The following is a 26696-nucleotide window of genomic DNA, read 5'->3' as shown; positions in this document are numbered from 1 at the left end:
AAGTGACAGCTAACAGCGTGAAGTTGATCAAACTGATCTAACTGACAGGTACTGATCATGTGAGAAGTGTCAGGTGCACAGGAATGACACAGCACAAATGCTTCTATTGGCTGGATAGAAAGCTGATGCAATACTAGAGAAGGTTGCATGTACATAGGTTGTGTATATAAGGAGTGATGGGGAAGCTGTCTCTGTCTCTCTGAAATGCCATTGTGCGCGCAGCACTCTGCTGGATAACATGTAAATATTCTGTACATAAAAGGTTAAGAAACCTACAAACCTGTGTTGCTTGTGTTCATCTGTCACAGCGAAGTGACAAACCACTACAACGGCTTCCGCTTCACAGCAACGCCAACAGGGCTATGGGCCCAGAGGTTGCAGTGGTTGCAGTGGTGAGTTTGTGGCAGTGGTGTTATCCTGAGTGCTTGGATGTCTGCTGAGGAGAAGCAGTTATCTGCCGGTACTGAAGGTACGGAGGCAGGCGGGAAGAGAGACGTGTTGATGAGTTCTCCAGCTGCGATGGCGAGCACAGCTGCTATCCCCGTGGAGAAGCTCAACTCGGAAAACTACAATGTGTGGGCGCTGCGGATGAAGCATTATCTAACCAGAGAAGGGCTCTGGAGGTATGTGGAGAATCCCCCTCCCAAACCGAGTTCACAGGAAGAGGTGGCTGATAAGAGGGCTCTTGCTACAATTGTGTTAGCTGTGAATGATCAACAATTGCTGCATATCTACAATGCTGACTCTGCGAGCGAGGTATGGACTGCTCTGAGCAATGTTTATCTCCAGGACTCGGCCGGTACGCTGATATCTCTGTCAAGGAGGTTGTACAGAACTCAGATGCTGCCAGGTCAGTCTGTGAGATCACATATTGATGCTCTGGGTGAGTGCTTTCGTAATTTGGAGCTTAGAGGAAAAGATACCTCGAAATTGGATCGCATTTTCATTCTGCTTTCATCTCTGTTACCTGAGTTTGAACCAGTCGTTTCCAGCCTGGAGGGCTATGAAGCACGTGATTTGGAATGGAGCCAAGTCACTGGGCGACTACAAGATTTTGAGTCCAGGCAAGTTGCCAAGGGAGTCTTATCTGTGTCTGGGCATATGGCCAAAGGAAAGTCGACTTTGTCTGTGGAATGTAAAGAATATTCCGGCTCCCAGGTGGCTGCTGTCTATGTTAAACCAAGCAACTTCCAAAAGCAGGAGAAGGTGTTTGGGAGAGTGAGAAAGTGCTGGATTTGTCAGTCAACGGGACACATTGCTCGTTTCTGTTCAAAAGCTAATTCCCAATCGGTGAAGGATGTTACAAATAGTGCCCAAAGGATAATGGGTACTGCTACGATCAAGCTCGTGAACACAGCATTACCCTCAGGAGGGGACTGGGTAATCGACAGCGGAGCTACAGGGATCTTCTGCAATGACCAGAGGCTGCTGACAGACATTCAGACATCCCAGCTAAAGGAAGTGTGGCTGGCTGATGGACAAACAACAGAAGTTGTCTGTATGGGTTCACTATATCTCCCACACCTTAATTGTACTTTTAAGAATGTAATGTGTGTTCCCTCACTTCGTTCCAATCTCCTAAGTGTGTCTGTCTTAACAAGTGAAATGTTTAATGTCATATTCACTAAGAAGGGGTGTTCAATTTGGAAAGAAGGAAAGGAGTTGGTGCAGGGGTGTTTGTCTGATGGTGTGTATCTGTTGAAGGAGACTTCAGAAAGTGCACAGGTTGTTGATAACACTCCCATTCACAATAATTGTATACATTTATTGCACCGAAGGGCTGGGCATATAGGATACTCAGCATTGAAAAAAACCTTAGATATTCTTGGGGTTGGTGACATCTCGGAGTGTACAAATTATTTGGATTGCCAGGTGTGTAAGGAAGTAAAAGCCAAGGCGTATCCAGTGGCTAAAAGAAGCACAAGAGTAACACATAGACCTCTTGAGCTAATACACATGGATCTTATGGGAAAGATGCCATCTAGTGTCTCAGGACGGCAGTACATGCTTTGTATAGTGGACGATTATAGCAGGTTCTGCTGGACACTAACTATGAGGCACAAGTCAGACACATTCAAGCTATTTAAAACCTGGTGTCTTAAAACACAAAAGCAGTTGGGGTGTCAACTGTCCTCCATACAAACAGATTTTGGGGGTGAGTTTATTTCTCATGATTTTGAGCAGTGGCTGGAGAAAAATGGCATCAGCCATAGGATAGCAAATCCTGGGTGTCCCAGTGAAAATGGAGTGGCTGAAAGACATATAGGCAGACTGCAGACAGTCATGTGGTGTATGTTAAAAGACACAAGGTCGTCTACGTGTCTGTGGGCAGAGGCTGTCAGTGCGGCCTGTTATGTATGTAACCGTGTGTGGTCGAGTTCTGTTAATCACATTCCATACTTCCTATTGTATGGAAAACTGCCTAAGTTGAACTACTTGCGAGTGTTTGGGTCTGGGGCTTGGGTGTCTATTCCCAAAGCAAAGAGAACTAAGGCAGGGCCACGGTCAAAGTTTCTGAAATTCATTGGCTATCAGTCTGGAATGAAGGCATATCGTTTTCAAGAGGGACAAACTGGAGTGAGGTTCAGCTGTTCTGCTTCATTCAATGAGCAGAATAACTGGTCTCACATACAGAGTCCTGAAATGGCTATGCTGCCAGTTACTCCAGATGCTGGTGAAACAAATCACAATTACCAGGGAGGTCAAATGCCTGGTCCATCTCAGCAGATGCAGGCAAGCTCAGAGACTAAGCCAAGTGTCAGAACAACTCTTAGAAAGACTGCAGGGGTTCCACCAAACCGCTTGCAGTATGAGACTCTGGGAACTCCAGTGATAAACTTTGTTGGCACACAGGAGCCAGAGAGTTTCAAGGAAATTCTGAGTTTTGTAGAACCAGAAAGGGGCGCCTGGCTAGGAGCCATGCAGGTGGAATTTGACTCACTGGTAAACAACGAAGTATTCACAGAGGCAGAGTTACCTGAAGGAAAAAAGCCTATATCTTGTAAATGGGTTTATCGTCTGAAGCAAAAGGCAGACGGTTCTTCACAGGCAAAAGCTAGGCTTGTGGCAAGAGGTTTTTCACAAAAATTGCAGAACTGATGAGAATGTATCTGATGTATTCACAAAGCCTGTATGTATAAACAAACATGAACTGTTTAGTAACATGTTAGGACTTCACTCTGTTATCTGAGGAGGGGTGTTGGTATAATGTACCAAGTGACAGCTAACAGCGTGAAGTTGATCAAACTGATCTAACTGACAGGTACTGATCATGTGAGAAGTGTCAGGTGCACAGGAATGACACAGCACAAATGCTTCTATTGGCTGGATAGAAAGCTGATGCAATACTAGAGAAGGTTGCATGTACATAGGTTGTGTATATAAGGAGTGATGGGGAAGCTGTCTCTGTCTCTCTGAAATGCCATTGTGCGCGCAGCACTCTGCTGGATAACATGTAAATATTCTGTACATAAAAGGTTAAGAAACCTACAAACCTGTGTTGCTTGTGTTCATCTGTCACAGCGAAGTGACAAACCACTACAACGGCTTCCGCTTCACAGCAACGCCAACAGGGCTATGGGCCCAGAGGTTGCAGTGGTTGCAGTGGTGAGTTTGTGGCAGTGGTGTTATCCTGAGTGCTTGGATGTCTGCTGAGGAGAAGCAGTTATCTGCCGGTACTGAAGGTACGGAGGCAGGCGGGAAGAGAGACGTGTTGATGAGTTCTCCAGCTGCGATGGCGAGCACAGCTGCTATCCCCGTGGAGAAGCTCAACTCGGAAAACTACAATGTGTGGGCGCTGCGGATGAAGCATTATCTAACCAGAGAAGGGCTCTGGAGGTATGTGGAGAATCCCCCTCCCAAACCGAGTTCACAGGAAGAGGTGGCTGATAAGAGGGCTCTTGCTACAATTGTGTTAGCTGTGAATGATCAACAATTGCTGCATATCTACAATGCTGACTCTGCGAGCGAGGCATGGACTGCTCTGAGCAATGTTTATCTCCAGGACTCGGCCGGTACGCTGATATCTCTGTCAAGGAGGTTGTACAGAACTCAGATGCTGCCAGGTCAGTCTGTGAGATCACATATTGATGCTCTGGGTGAGTGCTTTCGTAATTTGGAGCTTAGAGGAAAAGATACCTCGAAATTGGATCGCATTTTCATTCTGCTTTCATCTCTGTTACCTGAGTTTGAACCAGTCGTTTCCAGCCTGGAGGGCTATGAAGCACGTGATTTGGAATGGAGCCAAGTCACTGGGCGACTACAAGATTTTGAGTCCAGGCAAGTTGCCAAGGGAGTCTTATCTGTGTCTGGGCATATGGCCAAAGGAAAGTCGACTTTGTCTGTGGAATGTAAAGAATATTCCGGCTCCCAGGTGGCTGCTGTCTATGTTAAACCAAGCAACTTCCAAAAGCAGGAGAAGGTGTTTGGGAGAGTGAGAAAGTGCTGGATTTGTCAGTCAACGGGACACATTGCTCGTTTCTGTTCAAAAGCTAATTCCCAATCGGTGAAGGATGTTACAAATAGTGCCCAAAGGATAATGGGTACTGCTACGATCAAGCTCGTGAACACAGCATTACCCTCAGGAGGGGACTGGGTAATCGACAGCGGAGCTACAGGGATCTTCTGCAATGACCAGAGGCTGCTGACAGACATTCAGACATCCCAGCTAAAGGAAGTGTGGCTGGCTGATGGACAAACAACAGAAGTTGTCTGTATGGGTTCACTATATCTCCCACACCTTAATTGTACTTTTAAGAATGTAATGTGTGTTCCCTCACTTCGTTCCAATCTCCTAAGTGTGTCTGTCTTAACAAGTGAAATGTTTAATGTCATATTCACTAAGAAGGGGTGTTCAATTTGGAAAGAAGGAAAGGAGTTGGTGCAGGGGTGTTTGTCTGATGGTGTGTATCTGTTGAAGGAGACTTCAGAAAGTGCACAGGTTGTTGATAACACTCCCATTCACAATAATTGTATACATTTATTGCACCGAAGGGCTGGGCATATAGGATACTCAGCATTGAAAAAAACCTTAGATATTCTTGGGGTTGGTGACATCTCGGAGTGTACAAATTATTTGGATTGCCAGGTGTGTAAGGAAGTAAAAGCCAAGGCGTATCCAGTGGCTAAAAGAAGCACAAGAGTAACACATAGACCTCTTGAGCTAATACACATGGATCTTATGGGAAAGATGCCATCTAGTGTCTCAGGACGGCAGTACATGCTTTGTATAGTGGACGATTATAGCAGGTTCTGCTGGACACTAACTATGAGGCACAAGTCAGACACATTCAAGCTATTTAAAACCTGGTGTCTTAAAACACAAAAGCAGTTGGGGTGTCAACTGTCCTCCATACAAACAGATTTTGGGGGTGAGTTTATTTCTCATGATTTTGAGCAGTGGCTGGAGAAAAATGGCATCAGCCATAGGATAGCAAATCCTGGGTGTCCCAGTGAAAATGGAGTGGCTGAAAGACATATAGGCAGACTGCAGACAGTCATGTGGTGTATGTTAAAAGACACAAGGTCGTCTACGTGTCTGTGGGCAGAGGCTGTCAGTGCGGCCTGTTATGTATGTAACCGTGTGTGGTCGAGTTCTGTTAATCACATTCCATACTTCCTATTGTATGGAAAACTGCCTAAGTTGAACTACTTGCGAGTGTTTGGGTCTGGGGCTTGGGTGTCTATTCCCAAAGCAAAGAGAACTAAGGCAGGGCCACGGTCAAAGTTTCTGAAATTCATTGGCTATCAGTCTGGAATGAAGGCATATCGTTTTCAAGAGGGACAAACTGGAGTGAGGTTCAGCTGTTCTGCTTCATTCAATGAGCAGAATAACTGGTCTCACATACAGAGTCCTGAAATGGCTATGCTGCCAGTTACTCCAGATGCTGGTGAAACAAATCACAATTACCAGGGAGGTCAAATGCCTGGTCCATCTCAGCAGATGCAGGCAAGCTCAGAGACTAAGCCAAGTGTCAGAACAACTCTTAGAAAGACTGCAGGGGTTCCACCAAACCGCTTGCAGTATGAGACTCTGGGAACTCCAGTGATAAACTTTGTTGGCACACAGGAGCCAGAGAGTTTCAAGGAAATTCTGAGTTTTGTAGAACCAGAAAGGGGCGCCTGGCTAGGAGCCATGCAGGTGGAATTTGACTCACTGGTAAACAACGAAGTATTCACAGAGGCAGAGTTACCTGAAGGAAAAAAGCCTATATCTTGTAAATGGGTTTATCGTCTGAAGCAAAAGGCAGACGGTTCTTCACAGGCAAAAGCTAGGCTTGTGGCAAGAGGTTTTTCACAAAAATTGCAGAACTGATGAGAATGTATCTGATGTATTCACAAAGCCTGTATGTATAAACAAACATGAACTGTTTAGTAACATGTTAGGACTTCACTCTGTTATCTGAGGAGGGGTGTTGGTATAATGTACCAAGTGACAGCTAACAGCGTGAAGTTGATCAAACTGATCTAACTGACAGGTACTGATCATGTGAGAAGTGTCAGGTGCACAGGAATGACACAGCACAAATGCTTCTATTGGCTGGATAGAAAGCTGATGCAATACTAGAGAAGGTTGCATGTACATAGGTTGTGTATATAAGGAGTGATGGGGAAGCTGTCTCTGTCTCTCTGAAATGCCATTGTGCGCGCAGCACTCTGCTGGATAACATGTAAATATTCTGTACATAAAAGGTTAAGAAACCTACAAACCTGTGTTGCTTGTGTTCATCTGTCACAGCGAAGTGACAAACCACTACAACGGCTTCCGCTTCACAGCAACGCCAACAGGGCTATGGGCCCAGAGGTTGCAGTGGTTGCAGTGGTGAGTTTGTGGCAGTGGTGTTATCCTGAGTGCTTGGATGTCTGCTGAGGAGAAGCAGTTATCTGCCGGTACTGAAGGTACGGAGGCAGGCGGGAAGAGAGACGTGTTGATGAGTTCTCCAGCTGCGATGGCGAGCACAGCTGCTATCCCCGTGGAGAAGCTCAACTCGGAAAACTACAATGTGTGGGCGCTGCGGATGAAGCATTATCTAACCAGAGAAGGGCTCTGGAGGTATGTGGAGAATCCCCCTCCCAAACCGAGTTCACAGGAAGAGGTGGCTGATAAGAGGGCTCTTGCTACAATTGTGTTAGCTGTGAATGATCAACAATTGCTGCATATCTACAATGCTGACTCTGCGAGCGAGGTATGGACTGCTCTGAGCAATGTTTATCTCCAGGACTCGGCCGGTACGCTGATATCTCTGTCAAGGAGGTTGTACAGAACTCAGATGCTGCCAGGTCAGTCTGTGAGATCACATATTGATGCTCTGGGTGAGTGCTTTCGTAATTTGGAGCTTAGAGGAAAAGATACCTCGAAATTGGATCGCATTTTCATTCTGCTTTCATCTCTGTTACCTGAGTTTGAACCAGTCGTTTCCAGCCTGGAGGGCTATGAAGCACGTGATTTGGAATGGAGCCAAGTCACTGGGCGACTACAAGATTTTGAGTCCAGGCAAGTTGCCAAGGAAGTCTTATCTGTGTCTGGGCATATGGCCAAAGGAAAGTCGACTTTGTCTGTGGAATGTAAAGAATATTCCGGCTCCCAGGTGGCTGCTGTCTATGTTAAACCAAGCAACTTCCAAAAGCAGGAGAAGGTGTTTGGGAGAGTGAGAAAGTGCTGGATTTGTCAGTCAACGGGACACATTGCTCGTTTCTGTTCAAAAGCTAATTCCCAATCGGTGAAGGATGTTACAAATAGTGCCCAAAGGATAATGGGTACTGCTACGATCAAGCTCGTGAACACAGCATTACCCTCAGGAGGGGACTGGGTAATCGACAGCGGAGCTACAGGGATCTTCTGCAATGACCAGAGGCTGCTGACAGACATTCAGACATCCCAGCTAAAGGAAGTGTGGCTGGCTGATGGACAAACAACAGAAGTTGTCTGTATGGGTTCACTATATCTCCCACACCTTAATTGTACTTTTAAGAATGTAATGTGTGTTCCCTCACTTCGTTCCAATCTCCTAAGTGTGTCTGTCTTAACAAGTGAAATGTTTAATGTCATATTCACTAAGAAGGGGTGTTCAATTTGGAAAGAAGGAAAGGAGTTGGTGCAGGGGTGTTTGTCTGATGGTGTGTATCTGTTGAAGGAGACTTCAGAAAGTGCACAGGTTGTTGATAACACTCCCATTCACAATAATTGTATACATTTATTGCACCGAAGGGCTGGGCATATAGGATACTCAGCATTGAAAAAAACCTTAGATATTCTTGGGGTTGGTGACATCTCGGAGTGTACAAATTATTTGGATTGCCAGGTGTGTAAGGAAGTAAAAGCCAAGGCGTATCCAGTGGCTAAAAGAAGCACAAGAGTAACACATAGACCTCTTGAGCTAATACACATGGATCTTATGGGAAAGATGCCATCTAGTGTCTCAGGACGGCAGTACATGCTTTGTATAGTGGACGATTATAGCAGGTTCTGCTGGACACTAACTATGAGGCACAAGTCAGACACATTCAAGCTATTTAAAACCTGGTGTCTTAAAACACAAAAGCAGTTGGGGTGTCAACTGTCCTCCATACAAACAGATTTTGGGGGTGAGTTTATTTCTCATGATTTTGAGCAGTGGCTGGAGAAAAATGGCATCAGCCATAGGATAGCAAATCCTGGGTGTCCCAGTGAAAATGGAGTGGCTGAAAGACATATAGGCAGACTGCAGACAGTCATGTGGTGTATGTTAAAAGACACAAGGTCGTCTACGTGTCTGTGGGCAGAGGCTGTCAGTGCGGCCTGTTATGTATGTAACCGTGTGTGGTCGAGTTCTGTTAATCACATTCCATACTTCCTATTGTATGGAAAACTGCCTAAGTTGAACTACTTGCGAGTGTTTGGGTCTGGGGCTTGGGTGTCTATTCCCAAAGCAAAGAGAACTAAGGCAGGGCCACGGTCAAAGTTTCTGAAATTCATTGGCTATCAGTCTGGAATGAAGGCATATCGTTTTCAAGAGGGACAAACTGGAGTGAGGTTCAGCCGTTCTGCTTCATTCAATGAGCAGAATAACTGGTCTCACATACAGAGTCCTGAAATGGCTATGCTGCCAGTTACTCCAGATGCTGGTGAAACAAATCACAATTACCAGGGAGGTCAAATGCCTGGTCCATCTCAGCAGATGCAGGCAAGCTCAGAGACTAAGCCAAGTGTCAGAACAACTCTTAGAAAGACTGCAGGGGTTCCACCAAACCGCTTGCAGTATGAGACTCTGGGAACTCCAGTGATAAACTTTGTTGGCACACAGGAGCCAGAGAGTTTCAAGGAAATTCTGAGTTTTGTAGAACCAGAAAGGGGCGCCTGGCTAGGAGCCATGCAGGTGGAATTTGACTCACTGGTAAACAACGAAGTATTCACAGAGGCAGAGTTACCTGAAGGAAAAAAGCCTATATCTTGTAAATGGGTTTATCGTCTGAAGCAAAAGGCAGACGGTTCTTCACAGGCAAAAGCTAGGCTTGTGGCAAGAGGTTTTTCACAAAAATTGCAGAACTGATGAGAATGTATCTGATGTATTCACAAAGCCTGTATGTATAAACAAACATGAACTGTTTAGTAACATGTTAGGACTTCACTCTGTTATCTGAGGAGGGGTGTTGGTATAATGTACCAAGTGACAGCTAACAGCGTGAAGTTGATCAAACTGATCTAACTGACAGGTACTGATCATGTGAGAAGTGTCAGGTGCACAGGAATGACACAGCACAAATGCTTCTATTGGCTGGATAGAAAGCTGATGCAATACTAGAGAAGGTTGCATGTACATAGGTTGTGTATATAAGGAGTGATGGGGAAGCTGTCTCTGTCTCTCTGAAATGCCATTGTGCGCGCAGCACTCTGCTGGATAACATGTAAATATTCTGTACATAAAAGGTTAAGAAACCTACAAACCTGTGTTGCTTGTGTTCATCTGTCACAGCGAAGTGACAAACCACTACAACGGCTTCCGCTTCACAGCAACGCCAACAGAATCTAGGCATGATTCTGGACGCTTCCCTCACAATGGAAGCCCAGATCACAAAGGTAGCGTGGCTGGCATTCTACCATCTCCGCCAAGCCAAACTACTAGCGCTCTACCTGGCCCTGGAACACCTAGCCACAGAATTTTCTGTATCGTTATTCCCTAGGAACGTAGTTCGACGGTCACCTCTAGACTGTCCTTTTGTAACTCGCTCTACGCAGGTCTGCCCTTAGCCTTGACCCGGAAACTACAGCTGGTTCAAAATGCAGCGACCAGGATCCTCACAGCAACACCGTGGAGGTCTCACATCCGGCCTATTCTTCACCAGCTGCAATGGCTGCCAGTTGAATTCCGGATCAGACTAAAGGTTCTGGTAATTACCTTCAAGGCCATACGCGGTCAGGGCCCAGTGTACCTGAGGGATCGCCTCCCCGCCTATGCCCCCCAAAGAGCTCTATGCTCCACTGCCACCAACCAGCTAAGGATCCCTCACCCTAAAGAAGTTTGCCTGGTCTCAACCAGGGCCAGAGCATTCCCTGTTGTGGCTACCACCTGGTAGAATGAGCTCCCGGAGAAGATCAGGGCCCTGACAGAGCTTAAACAGTTCCACAGGGCCTGCAAAAAGGAGCTCTTCCGCCAGGCATTTGGTTGAGACCAGACGCAATCAACAGCGACTGAAAGGCCCCTGCTCCCTCCCTGCCCCCCTCAGAATTCCACCAGCATGCTCTGGACCTGTTTGTATTGTTGCATTGTTGTATTGTCTATATTATTTATACTGTTACATTGTTATACGGTTACAACCATTCGTTATTATTGTAAAGTTATTCACATATTTATAGATTGTTTTATGTATTATTTGTTCTTATGTAAACCGCCCGGACCCCCCGAGGAGGGCGGTATATAAATATAATAAATAAATAAATAATAAAAATAAATAAACGGACTGGATCCCGCAGATGGGGATCCTTGTAGCATACCGGCTGGTTTCACGTCTGCTTGCATCCTGCTTTGGACCTCAAGCTCAGTATTCAACAGATCTGCATACGCACCTTTTTTCACAAAAGGCAAAGTATCATTCTAGTCATGATGAGACTGCGGTGCTTCTCACAAAGCTAATGCTCAGAAAAACCAAGGTCTGTATGCAGGAGTTCCCTCCAGAGTGTTATGGTTTAAGGCCAGAACCTATTGATATTGGCATATTGGGTAGCTACCTTGATTTAGTGCTGTCTGGGGAAAGCTATGTTCTTCCTGTGCTGTAAGAGGGCGGAGAAAATAGTTCCCGTGGGGCACTGTAATGTCAGTTTAACCATTGTGATTTACTGAGATCTCGCAGCTGCCTGAAAGTGCCAGAAAATACTATTTATGGGAAGGAGAAGCAGAGAGCTTATTTAGCAGGTATGCCAGAGAAATCTATTCTGTTTTTATTAACATTTCCTGAAGCTTTGACCCATCCATGCTCCATGCAGTACAGAATTCGGTATCTTGAGACATTTGCTTTAAAAAAAGAAGAAGTTTCTGACAGTCTTGGTGGAGGGAGAATGTGGGGAATGTATGGTTTCAGCCAGAAGTTCATGAGCAAGCAGCTCTCTAGTCAGGGCAGTGAAAAGAAGGATTGAGGAGCAAAATGTTAGAGGCTTTGATCACTTTGGTGATCATGGTGCTGGGCAAGTCATGTGATCTTCTTTCATGTGGTTTGGGTTGGTCTGGTGGTATGATTGGGGCTCCCAGAATCAGAAGATCTTTATTGGCATATATGGACTCCCAGAGAAAATCTTTGGCTGGCAGCCTCTCAGAACTGTTAGCTGGCTTACTTCTAGCAGCACTGCCTTCTTTTCATAAACTCATAATATATCATACCATTAATGTAACATACTGGTAAAAAGCATGGACTATGACAAGATTAATTCAGATTTTAGCTAGGCAATGAACTTACTTGTGTGGCATAGTCATTTTTAAATCTTCTCCTCCAGTGTGTTAGAATCATAGAATCAGAATCAGAATCATAGAGTTGGAAGGGACCTTCAGGGACTTCTAGTCCAATCGCCTGCACAATGCAGGAACTTACAACTACCTGCTCACCCACAGTGACCCCAATTTCATGCCCAAGTGATCTCCAGAATCCACCCTGGCCTAGAAGAAATTCACCTACCATCCCACAGGCAATTCCCTAGGTATGCAAGGAAGGGCTACAAGAGACAAACACTGGCACATCCCTTCCTGCCCACCCACTCACAATCTGCCTAAGTTCATAAAATCAGCTGTTGTGAGTGGTGTAAGAATACTGTTGGATTAATATGAATAGGTGTGGCCTAAAGCGTTGATTTCCTGTGGGTTGCCCATGGTGGATGCTGATGGACTTCCTGATGTTTAGCTGAAAAAACATAAAGCTGGGTGGGAAATGGATTGCAAATGTGATCCATTAGGGATCTTCTTATCATTTATAGTTCTTCTGAAAATTTAAGAGCTAGTCCTGGTTTTCCTGTACCACATTGGAGCAAGAAGTGTCCCAGAAGAACACAAGGAGCAGAGAGTACCTATTGTGAGAGCAGAGAGTACGTATTTGGAGCCAGCAGCCTTACCATAATAGGTTTGTAACTGCACAACATTTTGTGATTGGTTCCACTCCTATGACAGTCATTTTTTGATTGCCTCTTCTGGCAGACATGAAGGATCAGTAAACTGAAGAAGAATACCTCCTGCAGTTGCTTAGTTAAGAAGTGAGACACAAGCCACTGTGAGTCAGGTTCCAGTTAGAGCTTATGTCCTGATATTTTACTAATGCTGCAAAAAAAAAACCCTTATGAAAAGGCTTTGTTGTACTGGAATCCTGTTCAGTGTGCATTATTGAGAATTTTTCCTTTGGTTTCCCAAGGATTGGATGATAAACAAAACAAACTATCCTTCCTTCCTTCCTTCCTTCCTGTTTGCATGTTTCTGTTGTTTGAGGACCCATTTTATGGTGGCACTCATTCCCCATTTTCAAACCTCCAGAAATACCCACAGACTGAGGACCCATGACCTAATTGACTAAATCTAGAGCCTATGGCAATTCATAAACAATTGTGCTAGGCTAATCAAAGGTGGGACCTGGAGTTTTGGAATACCACTGACCTCCAGACAACAGAGATCAATTCGCCCAAGTTTAGAAAAAAATGAAAGCCCAAGAATGATTGAACTCCTTCCCCAAACTCTTTACCCCGTGCTCCAACCCTATTCGCCAAGCTGGAGTTGGCAACCTAACTGATGTTACCTCATTAGAGGCCAGAGAGAGAAGCAACTCTGCATGTGAAGAAGAGCAAGTTTGGAAAAAACAAGGAAGGAGAGAAGACAACACAGCCCTAAGTCTGAAGCTTCTTCGAGTACACTCTCGGGGGGGGGGGGGGGTTGATGAAGTTTGGTTGATCTCCTGAAGTTTCTTGCCTATAGGAGTGCTCCCTCCCACACTGTGCTGTACTAGTATCTTGTCTTGGTAAATAAAGCTAACCATTAGGCTTGCCAAGTAGTGCCTAGATATCTCCTGGAATTACTACTGATTTCCAGCTTACAGAGATCAGTTCCCCCAGATATGATGGCTGCTTTGGAAGGTGGACTGTATTATAACCTGCTGAGATCATGCCCTTTCTGCCTTCCCCAAGCTCCACCCAGGAATTTGGAAATTCAGATCTAGCAGTGCTACTAATAATAATACAGTGCTAGAGGTAGGACCCCTTCAAGGATCGCTGCCTTGTTGTGGCAAGGGGGCTTGCGTAGTTCAGTGAAGCTATGAGCTATGCCGTGCAGGGCCACCCAAGACGGACAGGTCATAGCTGAGAGCTCTGACAAAAGGTGATCCACTGGAGAAGGAAATGGCAAACCACTCCAGTATCTTTGCCATGAAAACTCTATGGACAGTTCCAATAGGCATAACGATATGACGCTGGAAGATGAGCCCCTCAGGTCGGAAGGTGTCCAATATGCTACTGGGGATGAGCAGACGGCTAGTACGAGTAGCGCCAGAATGAATGAAGCGGCTGGGCCAAAGCCGAAAGGACGCTCAGTTGTGGAAGTAACTGGTGGCGAAAAGACAGTCCGATGCTGTAAAGATTTTTATTCCATAGGAACCTGGAACATCAGATCCATGAATCAAGGCAAGCTGGACGTGGTTAAACAAGAAATGACAAGACTGAACATCGACATTTTAGGAATCAGTGAACTAAAATGGACAGGAATGGGTGAATTTAATTCAGATGACCATCAGGTATACTACTGTGGACAAGAATCTCGCAGAAGAAATGGAGTAGCCTTCATAATCAATAAGAGAGTAGGAAAAGCAGTCTTGGGATACAATCCCCAAAATGACAGAATGATCTCAGTTCGAATCCAAGGCAAACCATTCAACATCACAGTGATCCAGGTCTACGCCCCAACCACTGCTGCTGAAGAGGATGAAGTTGATCAGTTCTATGAAGCCCTACAACACCTTCTAGAAGCAACGCCCAAAAATGATGTGCTTATCATCATGGGGGATTGGAATGCTAAAGTAGGAAGCCAAAAGATAACCGGGATAACAGGCAAGTTTGGCCTTGGAGTACAAAATGAAGCAGGGCACAGGCTGGTAGAATTTTGTCAAGAGAATACAATGGTCATAGCAAACACTCTTTTCCAGCAACCCAAGAGACGACTCTACACATGGACATCACCAGACGGTAAACACAGAAATCAGATTGACTATGTGCTCTGCAGCCAAAGATGGAAAAGTTCTATCCAGTCAATAAAAACAAGACCAGGAGCTGATTGTGGTTCAGATCATGAGCTTCTTGTTGCAAAATTTAGGCTTAAATTGAAGAAAGTAGGGAAAAGCACTAGGACACTCAGGTATGAACTAAATCATATCCCCGACGAATACACAGTGGAGGTGACAAATAGATTTAAGGAATTAGATCTGATAGACAGAGTGCCTGAAGAACTATGGATGGAGGTTCGCAACATTGTACAAGAGGTAGCAACTAAAACCATCCCAAAGAAAAAGAAATGCAAGAAATCAAAATGGCTGTCTGAGGAAGCTTTACAAATAGCTAAGGAGAGAAGGGAAGTGAAAGGCAAGGGAGAAAGAGAAAGATACACCCAACTGAATGCAGAATTCCAGAGAAAAGCTAGAAGAGATAAGAATGCCTTCTTAAATGAACAGTGCAAACAAATAGAAGAAAACAATAGAATCGGGAGGACCAGAGATCTTTTCAAGAAAATTGGAGATATGAAGAGAACGTTTCATGCAAAGATGGGTATGATAAGGGACCAAAATGGTAGGGACCTCACAGAAGCAGAAGAGATTAAACAAAGGTGGCAAAATTATACAGAAGAGCTATACAAGAGCGAGCTTAACATCCCTGATGACCACAATGGGGTAGTTACTGACCTGGAGCCAGACATCCTGGAATGTGAAGTCAAATGGGCCTTAGGAAGTCTGAGTAACAATAAAGCTAGTGGTGGTGACAGCATTCCAGTTGAACTATTCAAAATCTTAAAGGACGATGCAGTAAAAGTGCTACACTCAATATGCCAGCAAATTTGGAAAACTCAACAATGGCCACAGGATTGGAAAAGGTCAGTTTACATTCCAATTCCAAAGAAGGGCAATGCCAAAGAATGTTCAAACTACCGCACTATTGCACTAATTTCTCATGCTAGCAAAGTTATGCTCAAAATCCTACAAGCTAGGCTCCAGCAATATGTGGACCGAGAACTTCCAGAAGTACAGGCAGGATTTCGAAGAGGCAGAGGAACTAGAGATCAAATTGCCAACATACGCTGGATCATGGAGAAAGCTAGGGAGTACCAGAAGAACGTCTACTTCTGCTTCATTGACTATGCTAAAGCCTTTGATTGTGTGGAACACAACAAATTGTGGCAAGTTCTTAAAGAGATGGGAATACCAGAGCATCTTATTTGTCTCTTGAGAAATTTATATGCAGGTCAAGAAGCAACAGTGAGAACTGAACATGGAATCACTGACTGGTTCAAAATTGAGAAAGGAGTTCGGCAAGGCTGTATACTGTCGCCTTGCCTATTTAACTTGTATGCAGAGCACATCATGAGAAATGCGGGATTAGAGGAGTCACAAATTGGGATCAAGATTGCAGGGAGAAATATCAACAACCTCAGATATGCAGATGATACCACTCTAATGGCAGAAAGTGAAGAGGAACTAAAGAGCCTGTTGATGCGGGTGAAGGAGGAGAGTGTAAAAGTTGGCTTGAAACTCAACATCAAGAAAACAAAGATCATGGCATCCGGCCCTCTCAATTCCTGGCAAATAGAAGGGGAAGAAATGGAGATAGTGACAGATTTTATTTTCCTGGGCTCCAAGATCACTGCAGATGGGGACTGCAGCAAAGAAATTAAAAGACGCTTGCTCCTGGGGAGGAAAGCTATGGCAAATCTAGACAGCATCCTAAAAAGCAGAGACATCACCCTGCCAACAAAAGTGCGTTTAGTCAAGGCTATGGTCTTCCCAGTTGCAATGTATGGCTGCGAAAGTTGGACCATAAGGAAGGCCGAGCGTCAAAGAATTGAGGCTTTTGAACTCTGGTGCTGGAGAAGACTCTTGCGAGTCCCTTGGACTGCAAGGCGAACAAACCGGTCAGTCCTAGAGGAGATCAGCCCTGACTGCTCTTTAGAAGGCCAGATCCTGAAGATGAAACTCAAATATTTTGGCCACCTCATGAGAAGTAAGGACTCCCTGGAGAAGAGCCTAATGCTGGGAGCGATCGAGGGCAAAAGAAGAAGGGGACGACAGAGAATGAGGTGGCTGGACGGAGTCACTGAAGCAGTAGGTGCAAACTTAAATGGACTCCAAGGAATGGTAGAGGACAAGAAGGCCTGGAGGATCATTGTCCATGGGGTCGCGATTGGTCGGACACGACTTCGCACATAACAACAACAGAGGTAGGACCAGAGCCACTGCAAAACTATGCCATGCAATTACTGGTTGGAAAGATGGTCTGGAAGAATATCATGGTGTCAAAAAACACTGAGAAATCTAGGAGAATTGAAAGAGTTTCACCCCCTCTGCCCATCTATTGGTGCAGGTCACCCATCAAGTGACAAAGGCTATTTCAGTTCCATAACCAAGCCTGGCCAAGATGGTTACAGTGTACTACTGGGCAGTTCTACCTCTTCCTGCAGGCCATGTTGGAATATGCAACTTCTGCAATGTGCATCATTGAACAGAATATGTAGAGTGTCCTGCCAGAGGCATCAAAGATAGAATCTTCCTGATAATTTTCAAATAATCTGATTGTCTCAACAGAGGTCTTCATTGTTCCTTTGAGCATATTTCCTCCTGCTTTTCAATGGAACAGACTCAATGAACAGACAGGAACTTCTCTCTCTCTCTCTCTCTCTCTCTCTCTCTCTCTCTCTGTAGGTTGCCCTGGGAGATCTTCTGAGTTATTTTAACCACAGGATTTATAATTTTAATAGAAGATATCTTAAATGTTATTTCCTGAATTTCAAGACAGGTTGTGCACCATAAGAGGAGGGGGGAGGGTGGGGGAGGGGGGAGAAGGACCCCTTCCAACTTAAAAACCCTGTTGAGTATGTGAAGTGAATAGCAGGGTTCTCTCTAAACCCATGAGACCACTGTGATAAATAGGGTTGCCAGCATCCAGGTGGTGGCTGTAAATCTCCTGAAACTACAACTGATCTCCAGCCAACAGAAATTAGTTCCCATGGAGGACATGGCTGCTTTTTGAAGTGGACTCAGTGGTATTATGCCCTGCTGAGGTCCCTCCCTCTCCAAATCTCACTCTCCCCAGGTCCCACCTGCAAAATCTCCAGGAATTTTCCAACCTTAGATGCAGTGATGTTCAATATCACAATAAAGCATGGATATGCATGAATGCATACGCACACCCATGCACACATATACATACTGTAGACCAGTGGTCCCCAACCTTTTTTAGGCTGGGGACCGGCAGGGCAACTGCCCCGCCCGCGCCCGCGAATGCTGGCAGGGGCTCATGGGAAGTGTAATCCAGACACCTGGAAGGCCGCAGTTTCATTACCCCTGCAGTAGACCAAGGGTATAAGCCAGGCTTTCTCAACCCAAGTTTAGTGAAACCCTATTTTGTTTTGACAGCCCTGAAAGGGTTTCCCAAATAGGTAGGAGTTCATGAATTTTAAATATATTTTTAAAATTTGTTAAACATTTATTGGATGATATGGCCATACCTTACCCTCCCAAAATGGCCAATGATGGGCCTGGAGGGGGTTGGGAGGGGAGTGGCCCCGGGTGGGCATGTACACAGCTATGCTTCCCAACCGTATTGTGCATGATCAGCCACTTCTGGGGTTTCTAAAAGCCTGAAGAATGTTTCAGGGGTTTCTCAGTGGTAAAAAGTTGCAAAGGCCGATATTCACCATAAAGGTCTAGTTAATGTGCTTTGAAGGAGAGAAAAAAGAAAGAAAATGATATTATTTAGCTAGAAAGACTAAACTGTTCCTCTGAAAGAAAATCTATACAGGCACTTCAGAATCCTTTTCCTTTAAAATTATGAATGATTTAGAGCTTTCATTGTGATGGCTGACGATCTGTACACTCAACAGGCGGCTGGCTATTACGAGGGAAGATGAAAAAGACAATTGGGCAGGTAGATACAGAAATCTTTACCAATTTTGCATACTGCAAGATACAAAGTTCTGCAAGGACTCTGTTTTTGTTCATGCCTTTGTTCGCAAGACATGAAAGAGCACTGGCAATCAGGCATCCCCCGCTGTACAAGTCGAAGGCTAGAGAACAGCAGCAACACAAGCAAAGAGAAATGAATCTGGAAAGGGGGGAGGGATGAATGCTATTAAACAAAGCAAATAAGTGGCATTACAATCACAAGAGCCTCTCCCTTCAATCTTCCTTGAGAGCTAAGATTGCTTGTTTTATGAGATACCTTGCAGCTAAACCCCCCCCCCCCAGTTCCCTTTTCTTTTAGTGTTTGTGTATTTATTTATTTTCCATTTGTGAGCAGAAACTCCGCAGCACCTGTGATGACTCAACCAGCTCCTGGAGGTGTTCCTTTGTGCAGCAGCATCCCGGCTATGGTGCATCCTGGAGGCAAGTGGTCCACCGGCTTAATGGAGGTGTGCAGTGACAAGAGAGTTTGTAAGCCCTGCAGCTGTTCTTTTTCTGTCTCCTTCAGAAGCTTGGCTCCCAGGCATGCATGGGGGGAGGTTTCTAGAGGCATTACATGATTGAAGAAGCACTTCCTCCCACAGAGGTTGAGCCAAGAGGGGGGGGGGTAATGAGGCTGTGAAGCTGTCAGATGGAAAAAGGGTCTTGGGCCACCCTTGGGTCCTTGACCCAGGCCTGTCTGTGCCATCATCTCCGCCCCCATTTAAGAGAATAACCTTCAGGAAGCAGATTGTGGCTCTCTTCTCAAGAGACCATCGGGCTGGAACCGAATGTGACTGATTAAAATGAATCACACCACGAGCACTGATGGCATCTTTGACTCTGTTGCTCTCATTGGACAAAGACACATAATATCTGCCAGTGTGCTTGGAGTTTTCTTTTAAAATAGGCATTGCAGAAATAGAGCCGGTATGGTGTAATGGTTAAGAGTGGCAGCCTCTAATCTGGCGAGCCAGGTTTATTTATTCATTTATATTTATTTTTGCAATTATATTTATAGATTTCCCACTTCTTCACATGCAGCCAGCTAGGTGACCTTGGGCTAGTTACAGAGCATTCCTGTCAGAACTCTCTCAACTTCACCTACCTCACAGGGTGTCTGTTTTGGGGAGGGGAAGGGAAGGCGATTGTAAGCCGCTTTGAGCAATGAAAAGCAGGGTATAAAAACCAACTCTTCTTCATTTCTACTGTCACCTTTAGAACTGTGGGTTGGATTCTGTGGTGGGGTAAAGTAGGGATGCCAGCCTCCAGGTCTGATTTTGCACTTACTTTGTTTATTCCATTGTGAATTCTGATCAATTCTGATCGATTTGAATTTGTGTCTTCCTGTATTTCCCCCCCCCATTGAAACAGAAAGTGTTCTGCATATGATTATGGAAGCTCAGAAGGGAGGGCGGGGAGCCAAGCACAGCAGGAGCCTCTTTCTTTCTTTTCTTGAACCATGGAGGGGGGGGGGAGAGGATTGGAGACAGCAGAGTGGGGGAATAAATCCAAGAGGCAAATCTCTGCTGAGAGAAGTTAGGGCTTATCGAGCTTCTGCCGAGAGAGAAGTTAAGACTTCCCCTTTAAGGGAAGCCTTGCAACCTGGGAACAAGGAAGCCTTTGAACTGATGCTCTGGCCCATCAGGGCTTTTCTACAGGCTCGGCAGCAGGTTATTTGGGGTAAGCAGACAGCTGCACACTTACTGATGCCGAGTTTTCAAATATTGAGGGTTATATCCACTCCAGGATATTGCAGGGGGAAGGTAGGGTCACTCCGGTTCAATCGTGTTTGTTACAGAGGGAAAATTTAAATTGCTCAAAATCAAAATAGAAATCACATTCAGTGTAGATGGCAGGGATTGAATTGACCTGGTATTGGAATAAAAGCTCCATGCAGATTCAGCCCAAGTGTGACCTGGGGATCCTCCAGAATCACAGATCATCTCCAAATTACTGAGATCAGTTCCCCTGGAGAAGATGGCAGCTTTGGTGGGCGGGCTCTATGCCTTGTACCCCACTGTCTCTGTCCTTCACAGGCTCCATCTCCAAATCTCCAGGAGCTGGTCTCTCTCTCTCTCTCTCTCTCACACACACACACACACACACACAGACGCCCCAACTGGTGGCTGTTAGACTTTGTCTGTGAGCAAGAGTCAGCCATTGACTGTCAGAAAAAGAGTTAACAGATTTTGCTGACAAATGTTGCTGTGGGAATAGGCACAGTGGGTCATGTGATATGTTTGATGGTTTGCAAAGTTTCTACCGCCATTGATAACGTGTCTAGTTCTCATGCATGCAAGTGACCGGAAGAGAAGTAATTTTCCTTCCTGCCTTTTTTCTTCTCTGAGACTGCTTTGGGCAGTGAGAGAGATCCACTGTAGAGTTTAAAAGATGTAACAACTAAGGTCTAGAGCTCCATTAAGCTCTAGGAAGCTATGCATTTCTTTGTTTTGTGTCCAAGCTCTCCTCCCATGGTAGTCTAGTAAATTACTTTTTAAATAATATAATACTACCTTGTCTGGTCTCATCATTTATATATCAACTCTGCTACTTTAATTACATAATTTACCCAACAGTGGTCAGGGAGGACAATTACTGAAAGGAGTTCATGCAACAGGAATTTCCCTGCTTCCCTCCTCCCCAGCAGCCACCCCCCCATCCCCAAATATCTGAGGGTTGGGAGACCATCGTAAGAAAAGTGCCATGCAACACTGGGGACTGCTCTTGCTTGAGCATAACAACTTTGAGCAAAGTGTGCTGTGTTGGCATCCAAGTGAAGGAGGGGGATTTTGCCCAATTTCTCTACTCCACTGCAGCCCCAAAGCTGCTTGTCACAAAGGTATACCAACCCTCCACAGAGGGGAATGCTGGGGAAGGGGCAAATGGGAAGGATCCTTTTATAACTTGCAAACATGTGAAGCTGCCTTATAGTGGTCCATCAAAAGCCAGCATTTTCTACTCAGACTGGCAGTAATAATTTTTTATTTGTACCCCACCCTTTCACAACACTCAGGATGGGTAACAGCACTAAAACATCATACAGAGATTAACATTTAAAACATTCACAATATAACTAGTACTCCCAGCTGAGTTTCCAGGCAGGGGTTTGGTAGGAGCCATTCTTCCTCTCTATTCCAGTGGTGAGGCCAGCCTTTCTTGGTGGGTATTATTTGTGGTCCCAACTATAAGCTTAGTAGAATAGCTTCATTTTACAGGTCCTGTGCAACCTATTTAGGTCTCGCAGGGCTCTGATCTCTCCCAGGAGCTCATTCCATCAAGCAGGGGCCAGGGCCAACTTTACCTCCTTCGAGCTGGGGACCCTGAGCAGGTCTTGATTGGCAGGACGTAATGCTCTTGAGGGGTTATGAGGGAAAAGGAGGTCCCACAAGTTAGGGCTTTAAAAGTTAACACTAGAACCTTGATCCTGATTTGGTCCCCAATCTGGAGCCAGTGCAGCTGGGCGAAAGTAAGATCCAGTTTTATAGTACAAAGTATCTTCTGGGGGACCTGGTCTACTATCAGAGCATTGTCTATGAAGTGAAGGTGAGACCGGAAGTCAATTTATAGACAATGCTCTGATAGTGCATTGATTGTGATTAATTTTGGGTAAGTTTCTCTTAGTATAATATTCAATTTATGAAGCTTTTTTTTTTTTACTTTAGTCAGGAGTTATTACTAAATTGAACATGCATGATAGGTTTTCTCAGTGGACCTTTATTGTTATTTTTGTAGGTTTTTTATAGTAGGTTATTTATGCTACTTTCAAATGTAATATCAAATGTAATTAATTTGGTTGTTGAATATATTTCACATATTTCATATGTTAATAATTTAATACAGATACTGGCTGCTGAGGAAGTTAACTGAAAAACCAATTCAACCAGTGTAGTTTTCAGTAATTATTTTGAATAAAAAATTACATTGACCACAGCTTGTTTGGGAACTTCAACTCAGTGTTTTGCACAGATGGAAGAATGCCAGGAGGGCTGTCTTCATGATTTAGACCTTCATAGTTAAGGAAGGGTCCAAAATAAGGTGACCAGATTTTAACATTGGTAAAGCGGGACACCATTGACTGGGGGGGGGGGGGTCTTGATTAAAAATTTGGTCTATATGGAGCAACAAAAAGTTTCATAGAATGCATAGAACACAATAGTATTGTAATATATATATTTAAAGTTCAGTATAAGTACAATTTGCCAGGTAATATCTTGATCTCGCATATAAAACACAAGGCAATGGCCCAAGTTTGAGCTGGCAGACAGAGACATTTATAAATGAATTTGGGTACCCTGGGAATGTCAGGAAACAGCAACCAGTAATTTCCTGCTCATGGAGGAAATCTGGCTTAACCATTAACCATATAAGGTTGTGTTGAACTCAGCCATTTTAAAACAAGCTGAGTTAACCTTACACAGCAGAATTAATTGGTAGAGGTCTTGCTAGATGGAGCCTCTTCATACAGAAAGTGAGGTTCACATATATGAATGATTCCATATATAATATATCCTTTTTACACGTAGAAAAATTAGCATGACAGGAAGAGTAGTAACATTTAAGTTATGGTTGCTTTAATAGCTGTCAGAAGGTTTGCTATGTTATGATTAGCTCAGTGTCTGCTATGCTTCTCTCAGATTAATTGGATGGTAGGAGAATGTTAAATTATGTTGAGGAGAAGTGCATGTTTACTACCTCAGAGAAATCTCACTCCATTAAAAATTAGTTATGTTGCTAATTTTGAAGAGAATCCTCCCCCAAGAACAAATCCTCCTCAGCTGGATATCACATTTTTTTCCTGATCTGAAACAACATCCTCTGAATTTTAGTTAAATCTGTTGACAATAAACTTTGCCCCAAATGTATTGTCCAGCTAGAGCATATGGTGAGGGAGGGGGTGTTCCTTGGGCATTCGTTAGGATCCATAACTTGACTTGCACAAAGATCACAAAGCGCCCCGCTAGAATTCCCAGACATATTTCCATGGGAAATATTTTTGTTTGGCTATGTTTTTGAGCTTGCTGAAGGCCTGGGGCGGGGGGGGGGGAGGGGAGCTTTTCACTTTGGGTTGCCAACCTCTAGGTGGTGACTGGAGCTGTCCCAGAATAACAACTGTTCCCTTGGAGAAAATGGCTGCTTTGGAGGGTGGAACTCTATGGCATAATACCCTGTTAAGCTTCCTCCGCTCCTTAAACCACACGTTACCCAGGCTCCACCCCCAAACCTCCACAGATATCCCAAGTGAGAGCTAGCAAAGTTAGTCTCACTTTATGTCCCCATTGATGTTGTTGGAATGTAATCCTGTGGGAAGTTAGCATCTTTGGGGAGCTTAGAGAGAGGCGGGTTCATTTGGGAAATTCCTGGATTTTTGGTGGTGGAGCTTGAGTTGGAGAGGGCAGAGTTTGAGGAGGGGGCAGGACTCAGCAGGGATCTGAATAGGAGTGGCATGCCTCCTGCTAGCAGCCTGGCTTGCCTACTGCCTCTCCAAGCCTTTGTGATTTGGGTCCTCTTTGAGGTAAATTCAGCTTTGTCTGGTCATCCCTTCCCTCTGGTTGTACTTCATGACAGGTGTGTGTGGTTTGCTGTGCAGTCTGTGCCTGGAATGTAGCGTTGCGAGTCGCTATGGGGAGTGCTTTTGCTTTCCGCTCCTGTGGGGATCCACCTTAGCAGTAAGAGTTGGGACCAGAGAAAGATACAAAATACATGTAAGTTGGCATATGTTTTCTTCTCTCCAGCCTTCATAAAGCAGCAGGCTACAAGTATCAGGCGTTATCCTTCTCTCTTTGCTTCAAGGAGCTATTGTGGCTCCTTAAAATCTGTCATGGCAGGTTGCCCTTTAGTATTGTAATGCATGCCAACAACTAGCGAGGACTTACAACCTTTACAGGGGTGAAAAGTTTAATTTGAGCCCAGCATAAAATCGTAACAGCACATCGGCCGGCCACATTCCCTGACCTTTCTAAAGATCTGAAACTTCTGGTCCAGTTAGGAGCAAAGATTTTTTTTGGATGCTGTGACACAGTTTACTAATGTAACAGGATTAACTTTTGCTTATATATTCCTACTGTTATGATGGTCAGTTCATAGTCTGACAAAGAGTGCTTTCACTTGAAAGCTCACACCTTGAATAAATCTTTGTTGGTCTTAAAGGTGCTACTGGACTCTGATTTTTCCCCATTAGCTCAGTGACTCCTTAAAAACAGTGCTTTCTTATATAGGAAAAAAGTATTGGTCGTCATATATTGAGGTGTGCCAATTTCTATCAATCATCCCTCAAGACTTAGGGGAGACCCAAAAAAGGTGCCAGTATTCACTGCTGATGAGTTTCATCTTCAAAAAGAACAACACATGCATTAAACCTTTCAAATGGACTTTATAAGGGCACATTGGCACCAATCAAATATTTACATTTTAGAAGTAAGGGATAAGAGCAGTTTGTTGCAGTGGCAAAATTTCACTGCTTGAAAGTTCATAAGGGGGGGAGGGTGTTCGTAACTTGGAAAATGGACAACAAAAGTCCCCTGTAATGGTAAAAAAAATTATGAGCCTCTTGTGGCGCAGAGTGGTAAGGCAGCCATCTGAAAGCTATGCCCATGAGGCTGGGGGTTCAATCCCAGCAGCCGGCTCAAGGTTGATTCAGCCTTCCATCCTTCCGAGGTCAGTAAAATGAGTACCCAGCTTGCTGGGGGGTAAACGGTAATGACTGGGGAAGGCACTGGCAAACCACCCTGTATTGAGTCTGCCATGAAAACGCTGGAGGGCGTCACCCCAAGGGTCAGACATGACTCGGTGCTTGCACAGGGGATACCTTTACCTTTACCTTTTTAATGGTAAAAAATTGTGTTGAAGGCCTGGCCTTCTGACCTGTTAGTGAGCCCTCTTGAGTTTGCAGCAGAAATGAGGGAAGCTAGAGCTGTTTTCTCCATATCTTATTTGAAAAGTTGCAACCTGAAAATTTGTTTGCATCATATTCATTTCCATTCTATAAGGCTACATTGTGTGGTGGAAAGGAGAGTAGCATGTCTGAAAGTTAGAGCTGATAACCTTCGGGTGGGCTCTGGCATCTTCCAGATTACAGAGATCAGCTCTCCTGGAGAAAATGGCAGCTTCAGAGGGTGAAGCCTCCACATCCCCAATGATCTCTTTTCCTCCCCAAACCCCCATATTCAGCTTTCAGATCTCCAGAAGTTTCTCAACTCCGAGTTGGCAACCCTAGGATACAATGACAAAACTGGTGCTTCCTGAGGCTTATTTGGATAGGAAACTGCCTATTTGGTGTCTAGGCCAAAAGAAATATGACCCAGGGATCTACTATAATCTCCCTTAAAAAAAAAGTAGCCTATGCGTGTAAAAGAGAGGTGATATGGCATAGTGCTTAGAGCAGGGGTAGTCAAACTGCGGCCCTCCAGATGTCCATGGACTACAATTCCCAGGAGCCCCTGCCAGCTTTCGCTGGCAGGGGCTCCTGGGAATTGTAGTCCATGGACATCTGGAGGGCCGCAGTTTGACTACCCCTGGCTTAGAGTTTCAGAGTAAGATCTGGGAGATCCTGATTTGAATTCCCCTCTCTGCCTGGAAGCTTGCTGGGTCAATTTTGGCTAGTCAAACACTCTCAACCTAACCTCACACAGCTGTGAGGGATAAAAGGGAACAGAGGAGTATACTGGAAGCCACCTTGGGTCCTCATTGAAGAGAAAGTTGCAGTATAAATGAAGAAAATAATACATTTGGTGCTGGGAGAAGGAGGTTTAACTCTATGCCGTGTGCCGTTCTCTTACTCTCATTTACCCTCTTCCCAAGCTGCCATTCGCTTCCCTGTCTTCTTGCTGTCCCTGTTTCCTTTCTCCCCAAAGCAAATTACTCTTGGTGGGGCAATTAGCACTGGAAAAAATGGTGGTATTGCAGGAAGGATTAAAGCTTTTCCTCATATCTGATTGAAATTCCAGCTGCTGCAGGAATGTTTAAACCCCATGGGAGAGGGTAAGCACAGATCTGTTGTTCATAACATTGTTGGTCCCACCGTCCTGCAAAATAACTCTCTTATACAGCGGAACCATTCT

General features: G+C 44.8%; 1 protein-coding gene across 3 annotated transcripts in view; it reads left to right on the top strand.

The window, feature by feature from the left end:
- The window catches only part of PLAC8L1 (PLAC8 like 1), a 35226-nt gene that overhangs the window by 5144 nt on the left and 3386 nt on the right, over positions 1-26696 (top strand). Inside the window, exons 2-4 of one of the 3 annotated variants that reach the window (XM_077324329.1) lie at positions 12437-12544; positions 18995-19080; positions 24205-24341. In XM_077324329.1, coding sequence (XP_077180444.1) covers positions 12437-12544; positions 18995-19080; positions 24205-24341 — 331 coding nt within the window. Of the gene's footprint in view, positions 1-12436; positions 12545-18994; positions 19129-24204; positions 24342-26696 lie in introns of all 3 variants that reach the window. The other 2 variants (XM_077324328.1, XM_077324330.1) reach the window with 2 other exon arrangements.

The sequence above is a fragment of the Paroedura picta genome, chromosome 3, assembly GCF_049243985.1.
Source record: "Paroedura picta isolate Pp20150507F chromosome 3, Ppicta_v3.0, whole genome shotgun sequence".
NCBI lineage: Eukaryota > Metazoa > Chordata > Lepidosauria > Squamata > Gekkonidae > Paroedura > Paroedura picta.
Note: the sequence above shows the minus strand (reverse complement) of the source record. Positions and strands in the feature narration are given on the sequence as shown.